Here is a 12,230-nt window from a genome sequence, read left to right as displayed (position 1 = left end):
GTTTAGACTCTAATAGCCTGCTGAGCCAGAGCTTTGAAGTGGAATATTCTTAAAGAACCAAATTCTCTGCTGGTGTGAATGAGCAGCATCCCAGACAACATCAAGTCAATAAAGCCATGTGTATTTTATGTCTGTGGAGAGTAGCAAGGCTGTTAGATCATAGAATCGTAGAATCACAGAATCATTAAGATTGGAGAAGACCTCTAAGATCATCGTCAACCCAACGCCACCATGCCCACTAAACCATGTCCCTAAGCGCCTCATCTACACATCTTTTAAATGCTTCCAGGGACGGTGACTCAACCACTTCCCTGGGCAGCCTGTTCCAATGTTTAACCACTCTTTCAGTAAAGAAATTTTGTGAGTGGCTCTTCAACATTTTCAGGGTTTTGAAAACTGCTAATGCATTTCTTTTTTTCCTCCTTTAGTCATCTAAAGAATTGAATAAAAGGTATATGAAGTATGGGTTAAGTGCACCGTAGTGAGTACTAGGCCTAGCATGCTGGATGCTTCATTTAGTATTTACAAGCTTTGAAAACACATTGCTAATATTCATAGCTACTTTTATAAACCTTACAAATAATGAAATTAAGAGGTTTTATACTTGTTGCTGTAACTGACTGGTTTTGAAGTGTTTTGCACGTGTTCTGTAGTACATCAATTAAGCAAGTAGCATTTTGAAATGTCAGCTCAATTTTAAATCTCTACACAGACATTTTTAAACAGATGTGTCTTGTTGTTATTATTATACACACATATACTAAAAAAACTTTTTGACCATGCTTCCATCTCTTAGACATCACTGGTGTGTTCTTTTTTCACTAGTCTGGTTCTGTATTACCTGCTCTCGGAAAGGTTATAATGCAAAGTGTCACTCACATGGCTGAGTTGTTGGGCTGTATTTATGAACACAATTCCAGAAGAAAATGAGATTAAGTAGCTTTTAAAAGCTTACCCGGAGACTGTGGGCTGATGTTTTCCCATACCTCTTCACCGGCACTGCCTGATTCAGGATGTGTCAGAGGGCTATTGCCTCATCACAGCTGCATCCTGGCGCACCTGCACATACCAGTAAATACATGCAATCACAAACAGTTCTCTGCCATGTGTGATTTCCTCAAGGGAGTCATTTTGGTGAGACCCATCCTTTATGAGAGAAGTGTTCAATTATAAGCCCATATTCCTCCAATAAATTTTCCAAGGTGAACTACAAATATTCAGGCAGGCTGGCTGCAGGCTTCTCCTATGCAAGCCCCCAAACCTGCTTTGCCCACACCACCACCACTGACTTTGCCCAAAGGGCCCGAATATTGAGTGGTGTACATCAAACATACCCTTGTCAGTGCTGCCTCAGCCATCACAGCGACACGTGTGTGAAGTTGATGGACTGGGGTATAAGAATGACGTGAGGGTTCCAGTTCTCAGTCAAATTACAACCCCAGGAGAGTGGTCTGAAGAGAATGTGCCGAACACCCTTTCATGGTTCCCATTAGTCTGCAGAATTATGACTATACATTTGGACTCCCCTGTTCTAAGTCAAAATGTGACCGTCTGGCCACATATCTGCATGTAGTTTATTGCATAAGAATAGAGCAGGTATAATGTGACGAAACGATTTTCCAAGGCTTTCTGTATACTTGGTCTTTATTTGTTAACTTACACACTAAACTTAAAGTTTATTCTGTTTTGTGCATGAGTTTGGTTATTACTTTGATAATACCTGACTTGCTAAAAAAGGTTAAGAAAAAGTCTACGTAACAATGCATGTTTTTCTAAAGAAAGTATATTTTATATTTGTTGTGCTTTGTTAAGATTATGCATAATTAACTACTTTAGTGACTGAAAAAAAGAAGGGGAGAAAGGTAAAATTCAGTTGCCATGAAAAAAGAAAAAAATCTTTCATTTCCTTGAAGCTGCTTCTGCCTCAGAGTTAAAAATATGTTGGGTTTTTTCCTATAATTAACTCAGCAAATATGGGCTAATTAAGTGGAATCCATCTTTCTTCTCATGTGTTTTTTTGCTTGCCACAAGCAGCTGCTTTACATTACATCTCTGGAGTCAGCTGCGGTAGTTTAGCTCTAAGGTTTGTAACCTTTAAAGGCACTGAGTTGGTAAGTCCAAACCCCTGTGCTCTTGGGAGTCTTGCTGTGAACTTCAAATCCTCGTGTTCTCAGGGGGTCAAGTGTGTGCAGACCGTGTGCACTCTCCCTGCACTCCTGATCTGAAATCACAGTATGCTCTAAATGTTCAAAATCAGGGAAACAGCTTCTCCTTGCACGTTGTCCTCAAGTTCATGGCAAATATTTAGAGAAGCATGCATTGCATGGTCTTCTGGTCTTTGGAAACTATGTGACGCCACAAGGGATTTTTACAGCTATGTGTTTTCTTCCAAATAGGTTACTTTCTGCAATGGATACTAATCTCTCTTTAGAAAAGGTGCCCAGTGCTTTTTCACTGTTTGAGCACTATGCGGACAGTCCAGGACAGAGCAACCAGTACTCCTTAAAACATGTGGCTGGTAAGCATCTCTGAATATTGTCTTTACAAAAGCTAACATTTTGGCAATGCTTTGGAAATTTTATGAAGTTAAAAACAGAATCTATTTGAGAAGTATAAATTTGCAAACCATGTAATTAGCAATCAGCGTTGAATGTAAAATGAAGTCTAATTGTGCACAAGTGTTTGGCTTATAGTAGGACACTAAGATGAGCAACAGAGGGAGAAGTGCTAAAGCGGGGGATTCTTGCATCATTTAAGATATCTGTACCTCAGCCTAGCAGAAGGTCTCTGTCTGTAAATCTCCCAGGGCTAAAGAAGTTGCTGTTCCCTTGCAGGCAGAGACAGAAGAGGCAATCAAAAGGACTCCTGAGCTCTCTTCCTCCAAGGGGGGCAGCCCCAGCATTGCTGGCATGGGGAGGAGTGCAGGGGGTCTGGCTGACGGCAGAGGTCCCTGGGCTTGTGCCAGGTGAACGGAGGCGCCTGAAACCCCCATGGGACGTGAAGGGAAAGTAGTTAACTGTAGCTGGAAACAGGCTCTGCTTCAGAGGGCAGCAGTGAAAATTGCACATGATAAAGGGGTTTATTCATCTCTATCTGATATTTCATATGCTGTAAATAGCCTGCCTGTGTGGGCTTTCTGCTCTGCCTGTACATATACCTATAGAAATTATCTGGATCTGGACAGCTGTCAATGAAGATTTTGTCAGCACCAATTTGTGGATTCATTTTCCTCATAATTGGGTCTCACTCCAGTGCTTCTTTCTGAAGAGAAGGTTTGTTTTGGGAGCTTGCATCTCACTGTCATGCTTTGTGACCTCCCATTCACCGTCACATGCACCACCGCTGCCATAACCACTCTCTGGCTTTTCAAGCGATGTCTCTTTCTCATGTGTTTGGTCCCTGAGCACTGGAACTAAAGCATCGATTTTCCCAAGGTGCTTTGTTTGCTGGCTGGATTTTCAGGTGCCTAATGGGACATTGGAGAAGTGCCATCCTGTGCAGACTCTCCGGTGTCTAATAAGAGCTGAGTACACTCAGCAGTGTCACTGTGGGGAGATCGTCTCTCTCCTCCGCACCGCTACTTTTATTAGACCTAGAGGAACTGAATATCTCTGAGACCTTAAGTTCCTTGTCAGATTTGTATGAATTTGCCTGCAGCATTCAAAGCTTCTCAGGTGAGGTTGGACAGGCACTTGTGCATGCAGCGTTATCTCAGCCTCATTTCTTTAGGAAGTCAGATAAAAAGATCTTTTTTGTAATCCACTCTCAGCCAGAGTTAACTTAGTGGTGCAAATGTGCTATGTGTCTTGGTTTTGTTCCTAAACTGCCTCTTGCAGTCCCATGGGTGCAACCATTCTTTCTTCCTGGGCTGCTACCTACCTGCAAGGTCATCCAGGAGGACAGACCCATTTTGTCATGCTGTATTTCCTTTTCCCACTAGTCGTTCCAACATGTTTTTCCCCAAACTGCAGAGATCTGCTTTTCAGTTTGATTTGCATTAGCTACTGTGTTTGCTTAACACCAAATGGCTTCAGACCAGTTTGCTTTCACAAATTGGAAATGAATGGCTGTCCATTAGCAAGCAACCTTCAAAGCTCCTCATCCTTTATACTTTCTTCTCTTTCTTTTTCTAAAATACCTGGTTTTCATTCTTCATTTCCACTGCCAAGTATTTCAATTCCTATTGTGATTTTTACTTTGGTGAGCAGTAGAAAAAATATATGTTTTTTTTTTTTTTCAAGATTACACCCTTCCTGAAGGAAAATAGGTAAATGCCTACACGAAACTTCATTTGGAATTGAACACCTTGAGTACATCATTTATCACATACTGGAGGAAAATGATAGACACTCTCAGAATTTATTTTGACTGAAGCCATTTGATGAAATACTCCAATCCACATATTTTTCCTTCAGAAAGTATAGTCTTTTACTGAACGATTTCATAGAACTTTTATTTCACCACTTCAGAAACATCTTTCCTTCAAAACACCCTCCATTTCCAGATTTTCCATATCCACTAATGAAAAGCCCTTTTCCATCAAATTCTTCCTCCTTTCACATAAGCCACCCCATTAACAAATGTGTAAGCATAAAAAACCCCTGCAGCATGCCATTGAGCATGCTGGAATGCAGGCTGTGCCACAAGTAGAGTGGGTAAAATTTAAAAATTGAAAAATGATTATTTCCAAAGCCTGCCATGAGCCCTGCCCTTTTATACCAGAAGGCGAGGACCTTTGCTGATTGTAACAGTCTTCCATTAAAGTCACAGAGGAATGTAACTGCTGTCCTTCTTCAAGTCCACAAAGCCAAGGAAATATTATTTCTTATTACACTGGAAAGGGGTAAGTATCCATAAAATATTTAGGATTATTATTTTTTCTCCTGGGAGATGTGGAGATTAGGTAGCATGAAGGAAAAGCTTGCTTTTACACCGCAGCACTTCAATGAAAACTGAACTGATCAGAAAATGTCACACTTTTCTGTTGAAAAATATGATTTAGTCAAACGTGTGGTACAAATACCTCATTTCTTTGACTAGAATTCATTTAAAAAGGGGCCAGCACTTTGATAACACATAAATGTTCTGTTTCTGAAGAGAATATTTCAACTTCTTGCTTTGAAATGACTTCCTTTCAAAAGTTTCTTTCATATTATGCAACAGGAAATTTGAAATCAAATGTTTCTCAATGTTAACAAATTGAATTTTGATTTATAACTTTTTTTTCAGAAGTTTCATTCATTAAGCTTCCGTTCAGATTTGGCATAATAATAAATCTCGCAGTTGTGGGGTTTCTATGATGATAAATAGTGGTTTCTAGGCAACTTCACAGGAAAAAAAAAAGCTGGTTTCCCCACTGGGTCCACTGAAAGGAAGTCTTTCCCTAAAGATGATCAATTTTTAAATTGACCAACTCTAGATGCAGTCAAAAGACAAAATGCAGATTGTTTTTAGCAATGAGAAGGATAATTTTTTTCAATGGGAAGCAGATGTAATCCTACTGTACTGGTAGCTCTCTGTATAAATCATAAGGAAACAGCCAGCATCTGCATTTGCCTTGTTCATGCCACAGGGGATCATCATCATTACTGTGAAGACAACTGAAAAAAAGCAAAAGCTTTCTGCTGAGATTCTAAGATATTTCATGCAATATGGAAATTTGCTGGGTGAAGAAATAGAACCATGTATTTTCGCTCCCTGCAATCACTTTAACAATGAACATCTTTTGGGGCTTTTTGCTTCTTTCTTTCCCCTCCTTCTCTTTTAAGCCATAATCATAGAGGGGAACAATATCTCATCAGGGGTGGATCTGTGCCGATCAGGAGACAAAGTTTATATGAAATCTGAGGCACCTTGGAGGTCTTTGAAGCACTCTTTGTGAAGGATGCTCCTGGTTGTCCCATGAGGTTCAGGTGCTTTGGCAGAGCTTGGGTTCACCTGCGCACCAACGATCCTCTGTCCACTGGGCCTGTGGGGAAAATGACCATGCCAAACGGGAGCACCTGGTAGTACACCTGCAGTAGGAGTCCACCTCTGGGCAGGGGTGGACCCAAGGCTGCAGGGAACTTCCTGCTCCCCAGGCTGTTAGTGCAGGAGCTCTGAGCCTTCCTTTACCTAAAGCACATCCCTGCTCCTGTAAATGTCAGTGGATTTGACACTCTGCATGAATCCCTTCCTGGCGTGGCAGGTCCTTTCCCTTGCCTACCTTTCTGGGATCAGCTACATACGTCTGCCTCTGGAGGAAACTTTCTTCTTCTGCAAGCTCCCTCTCCCCATCAGTGAGCTATCTCGTGCTGTTTGCTACCAACAAGTGCTTTCAGTTTCCGCTTTCATGACCATCCTCTTCATAGGGTGTCCTCTCCTCTGGTGCCTGTGCTGCAAGGCAAGGTCAGGTAATGGAGAAGGTGGTCACTCAAAGGAGCCTGTGTTAAGCTCCAGGGTCTTCAGGCCTTTCTGAGGAGGTGGCCTGAAGTTATCAGGATTCTCTTGGGGTTTCATCAGCACGTGTGCCTCGAAGTGGAGCGCAGGGCTGGAGAGCTCTCCCTGTGACTGAAGAGAGTAGGTCTCCTGGGGAAAGGAGAGGGGTCACTGGAGCTGTATGACAGCTTTGGATGTCCAGGATTACCACAGCCCTGGGAGCCTCCCTGCCAGAGGTTGGAAATGAGCAGCCGTGTCATGACTCATCTGCGTGATGGTCCTGCCCCATAGGCAGGGACCCCAAGAGCTGCGCTGGTGGTGGGCACATGCTTTGCGCAGGGTTGAGGTGGTCCCAGTACTGGGACTGGATCTTATTTTGTCCAGACTGTGAGGGAAATGGACAGATTCCAATGCTGAGCAATTAACTTTTCTGTTCCTAGTTTAGGAGGACCCATTGCTCTAAAACTGCACCAGTATTATCTATATTTCATGTACTTGCTGTACTTGTTCTGTGGAAGTAAGCAACCTGAGTGAAAATAAGCAACCAGCTTGCGTCACGAACCTGTAGGTAATTTGGCTGAAGATACAGGAGTGTGAATAACAACGGGAGACTTTCCTCTCAGTCCCACAGACACCGACTGTCGTACCTCAGGAACCAAATTCAGCCACCAGCACCTCCATTGCCATTTACTGGGCTGTGAACAACGGGGATGCCATCGACTGCTTCCAGGTCTACTGTATGGAGGAGCCGCAAGCCAGCAAAGATGCGGGGGGTGCGTAAGGTCTTGCGTTCACAGCCGCAGGAGTCCTTTCTGCTCTTGTCTGGGGTCAGTAGAGCAGAGGCCAAACTGCAGGGGAGGGCCCAGGATGCAGAAAGAAGAGGGGCTGTGATGACATCATGTGTAGGACTAAGGATGGGTAATGGTGGAGGAGAGAGTGAGGTAGATGCCGTTCCTTCTCCTTCCCTTTGTCCCCCAAAATGCAAGATAAATATCATGGTCTGTAAAGTGCAGGGCAGCTGTTTGCAGAGAAGCAGCAACATCCCTGTTGAGGTGCCCTTTTATGAAGTAGCCTGACCTTCAGAGGGGATGTGTCCATGCTGCCCTGTGGGACTCATGGGGACTGCAGATAGAGCTCCCAAAGGGACGGGCTTCATTAGGTTTTTAGGGCCCTGCATGTACTTTGGAAATGTGTCCTAATAAAAAAAAAAGACAGGAAAAGATAATGAGTATTTCCACAGTATTTCCACATGTAGACAAAGATTTTTTTTCAAAACGACATTAAAATATTTGAAATGTAAAATATGAAATTGAGAAAAGAGGATTGAAATGCTCATTCATTAAAAAGCTCAGACCGATCATAAATTCACTAAGCAACTGGGCTCTGCACAAATCCATGTGTGTATGTGGGTGCATGTGTGTATGTATGGATGCTAAGGGCTTTTTATAATAGCTAATTTATAGCTCAGGGCTATAAAGTCCATTATGAGAAATTGTTACGTTATAGAGCGGTGAAACCAGGGTTGACAACTGCTGATTGTATGTCCCAAATTTGCAGCCCAGTCCTCAGTAGGACTGAGAGCCATAATGTCCCCTTGCCATCAGTGGGGATTGAGTGCACTCAACTCAAGGGCACGTCTGAAACTTTCTGTCAAAACTGAGTCAGAGTAAAATATGGAGATCTTGGCTAGTAACGCTTTCTGGATTTTTTTAATTGACTGGTTTTTACGTGTTAGTTAAGAGGTGCAATCATAGGCCGTACCAGTGCAACATGTGTGTGATGTCCTGTGCATGTGTGTGTTCCTCCTAGCTTTGGTGGAAGAGTACAGAGTGACGGTGAAGGAGAGCCACTGCATTTTGGAGGACCTGGAGCCGGACCGCAGCTACAGTGTGTGGGTCATGGCTGTGAATGGCACAGGCTGTAGCTTACCAAGTGAAAAAGCCATTTTTAAAACGGGTATGTACATATTTTGGCATTTAATTATTATTTTGGCATTTGATTATTATAAGCTTCAGGTCCTTAGGCCAATTCTAGTCCATAGTGTTACTGAAACAGAAGCAACTGCTTCATTTAGCCCATCTGGCAGATAGCAGGCAACTCTTGGTCGTTTCCCTTTTTGCTGAGAGATAGGGGCATAATTGCTCCTGGGACAAAACTTGAAGGCACTCAGATTTGAAGGCGTTTCCAGGCCTTGTGACTGGGGCATTGCGGCAGCACATGATGAATTTCTCTTCTGTGTGCGCTGCAATGCTCTGGGGCAGCTCTGGGAAAGCCACCCAGCTGCTCCTTGCTGCTGCTTCTCCTGTGGAAAATGAGGTGATGGCTGCTTTTTTTGCCTCTCTGCCATCCTCCCAAATACATCTGTGTTTCATTGATTTAAATAATTAACTTTTCAGGGGAAGGCCTGCTTTACTGAGGTTACATGCTGTGTCTAGCTCAGTGGGACACAAACCTCAGGTGTGGCTGAGAGGCTCTGCTGCTGTTTAAATGTTATAAATTAAGATGAGTAATTAGATGAGTATTGTTTATGAGCTTCCTTTTAACTGATTAATTTTTCTGAGCTTTAATTTCTTTAATAATTTGTATTGACAAAACTATTGCTTCTTGAATTATGAGCAAGGTGAAGCCTCTTGTGTCTGAGGCCCTCTTGCCAGACAATTTTTTTAGTGCTACAGGATAAAAACAATCATTCCGTTCTTGCAGTCACAAGATACAGACAAGGGTATTTAACAATTTTGTGGTGAAATAACACTGTACAACACTGAGTGTATTGTTAAAATCACTTGGCAGCAACCACAACTTCAACCCTTTTTCTTAATCCACTAGACTTCAAATTTGTTGATAATTCTCCTTGATATTCAATTTGCTATTCATATTTTAATCAAAGATGATTTTCAAAAGAATTCAAAGTAGACATTCAAATTTTATGTCCTCAACAATGTAATTGTGAGCATGGTGCAGAATTCCTGCAAAATGGTAAAATAATAATGAGTTATTAGTAGCTAATAAATCATAATTTAAAAAGGGGTTCTCACCTCTCTGAAGCTGTTATTTTTAAGAACTGCCTTTGCCTTTTGGCATCAGGCTCACCATTCTTTTTCCCAAAACTGTAGCCTTCTGAAGAAGTTAATTTCCTCGAGCCTTTGATGCCTTCCTTTTGCCTGTTTCTTTAAGAAAACAAATAAACCAGATCAAATAAGGGGTCATTAAACACTTTCCCTCGAGCTGAGGTGAACTCCCTCCAGAGTGCACTGAGCCCCAGATGGACTTGTGGGGACACTGCTGAGCACTGACTGATGCAAAACTGCTACATCCCCTTAACATCAGAGGCAGAAAGATGAGCACCGGCAATGGAAACCAGTTCTTCAGTGTGAGCCCGGCTACCTTGATATAAAGCTAGAATACTTTGATTCTTCAAGTAGCCCAATGAACTCAGAAGCAAGAGTTTAGAGAGTTTATTTTTAGTAATTCAGATCAAAAGTTGGCACATACAAGAAAATAATTTGCTGGTATATGCAGTTACAGGAACATACACATTAATAGTGGATCAAAGCTGTGCCTCTCCAGGTGTTGGGAACTCCCACAAGGTTTCCCTGTTGGGAGTGCATCCGTGGAGGTGGCAGTGGGCCTGGGAAGTTTTGGGGAACGCAGGCAGTTGGGGTGGCAGCATCCCCCCAGCACCTCCCGCCTCCTGTTCCTCCACCTCCCAAACTCACAGCCTGTCCTCCCCTCCCCTGGGGAACAGGCTGTTTCCAGGCAGTATTTTCTGTGAGGGAATGATGCTGAAGGCAGCAAGTATCCCTCTACCCCCCCTCCTCCCTGTCACTCTCAAGCTGATCTCCAGATGAAGGCTTTTTGCAATCCTAAAGACATAGGAGTGTATGCACCTTCTTCTGTTGTTCAAAACCTATGTGATTCTCACCCTGTATCTGAGGGACAGAGTAAGAACTTACCCTTTTCGGCTCTTTGCCTCTTATAAGATCACTTATATGAGTGCTGGAATATTACCAGGAAATCAGATATATATTCTAACTGCAGTTAATTTGTTAAAAAAATCTCAGAAGCACAGTAACAACTTTTTCTGGTATGCTGACTCCATCTACTCTTTAGACAGATAATTTCAAATAAATAAAAAATGCTTGATGTCTTGTGACATACTATTTGCACATACATAAATGTGGGTATGTATGTCAGTTGCTGAATGTGGGTATTAGGGGATTTAGCTATTAATTTTTTATTCTTTAGAAACAGAGGCATTTTAAAACAGACAATAATCAAATATGTTAGAAGAGCATTAAGGGATTATTGCTAAGGGAGCTACAGAGATTTATTACCAGATGAGAACCTATCCCACAGATTCTTTCTTCTGCTGAATACCTAGATTAGCTGTTTCTGTTGTAAAACATCAAGTACATCTTATCGTGAACTGCTAACCTCCTGATTTTCACTAAACCAGGAAATCAATATGTACTTGTGGGTGTTCTTCTTTCCTTTTCTACTAATAAGAAAGTATTTTTCTTACAAAACAGAATGCATCTGGAATGCTGGTTGCAGTTCTATAAGATTATCTTGTCATAAAACTGTCTAATTTCTACTTTTGTCTTAGGCTTCCTATTTGGAACCCAATCTCTTTAAAAGCAAAATAACTTTCTATGATCTTTTTTTAATTAATAATCTTTCTTTTAAGGATTGGTGTTAAGACTGTTTCTATGAGTTTCCACAACAGGTTGTAAGGTTCGTTTATGTTGCTATTCCCTGGAAAGGGAAAGAGCAAGTGAATACACTAATCCACTTTCAGCCTATGATGTTGGATGTGCAATTTCACATAATAGCTTTTGATTACTTGCATTCAGTGCATTGTTTTACATTCAGTTTTCTGTCTTGCAGTTGGGCCTGTAGTTCTTAAGCTGAGGCTCCAAAAAAAGAGAAATCAGAGGACCAAATTTTAGCATTGCAAAAATAAACAGGACATAATTAAGCAGAAAGTCAGCATCTCCCCGTCAATTCTGCAGCAGCCCATTTGTTTCTGGTGCAGTTCATGCAGGGACTGCTGAGGACAGGATTGAGGTGATGCGGGGAGAGCTGTAGGCAGTACTGCCTTGGTGCTCTGCTCCTTGAAGATTGGCAGAAATGAGGAAAGTGTGCTTGAGGAAAGGCATAAAAATCTACACGGGCATTCTAAGAATGTGCAGAAATGCACAAATATTCACAGTGATTTTCCCAGCATTGTTTTTTTTCCCCCATAATGTAGCCCTCTACCATTGAAACACAAACAAGCAAAAGATCATTGCTGGATGGGCAAAACTAACTATCCCGTGGGTTTTTGGGGAGGTGACTCTTCCTTTCCCTCATGAGCATCCTCTGCCAGCTGCTGGCACCCTCCTTGTGGTACGGCTAACGTGTCCCTGTGTCCCCAGCGCCCGCTGTCCCCACCATCAAGGCCGAGGACTGCACGGTGTGTTGGGACATGGCCACCGTCCGCTGGCGCACCGGCTCAGCGTCGGCAGAGTCCTTCACCCTGGAGTACTGCCGACAGCACTCGCCAGAAGGAGAGGGTCTCAGGTCAGTGCCGTGGTTGCAAGCACCACTCGGTTGCATTAGGCAGCCGCTAATGAGTGTCCCCCAGCCTGTGTGTCGTTACGCAAGAGATTATTCTGCCTTCAACTGCGCAAGGAAGAAATCTGCTTCTGCGTGCTGAGGAACTTACAGGACGGACACTAATCTATGAGATTAGGCTGAGACATAAAAGTACTTCCCTTTCATTCTGCTTAACTGGGCAATCCCTTTCATTTGGGGCCAAAACCCTGGAGACG

The 12,230-nt window shown here is 42.6% G+C and overlaps 1 protein-coding gene across 1 annotated transcript in view; it reads left to right on the top strand.

The window, feature by feature from the left end:
- CMYA5 (cardiomyopathy associated 5) overlaps window positions 1-12,230 on the top strand; it is a 54,397-nt gene that overhangs the window by 24,925 nt on the left and 17,242 nt on the right. The window contains exons 5-9 of the mRNA XM_076362961.1: window positions 429-451; window positions 2,397-2,518; window positions 7,041-7,190; window positions 8,227-8,373; window positions 11,835-11,979. Of these exons, the coding sequence (XP_076219076.1) occupies window positions 429-451; window positions 2,397-2,518; window positions 7,041-7,190; window positions 8,227-8,373; window positions 11,835-11,979 (587 nt within the window). The remainder of the gene's footprint in view (window positions 1-428; window positions 452-2,396; window positions 2,519-7,040; window positions 7,191-8,226; window positions 8,374-11,834; window positions 11,980-12,230) is intronic.

Source organism: Aptenodytes patagonicus, chromosome Z (assembly GCF_965638725.1).
Source record: "Aptenodytes patagonicus chromosome Z, bAptPat1.pri.cur, whole genome shotgun sequence".
Taxonomy (NCBI): Eukaryota; Metazoa; Chordata; class Aves; order Sphenisciformes; family Spheniscidae; genus Aptenodytes; species Aptenodytes patagonicus.
This window is presented reverse-complemented; position numbering and strand designations above follow the sequence as displayed.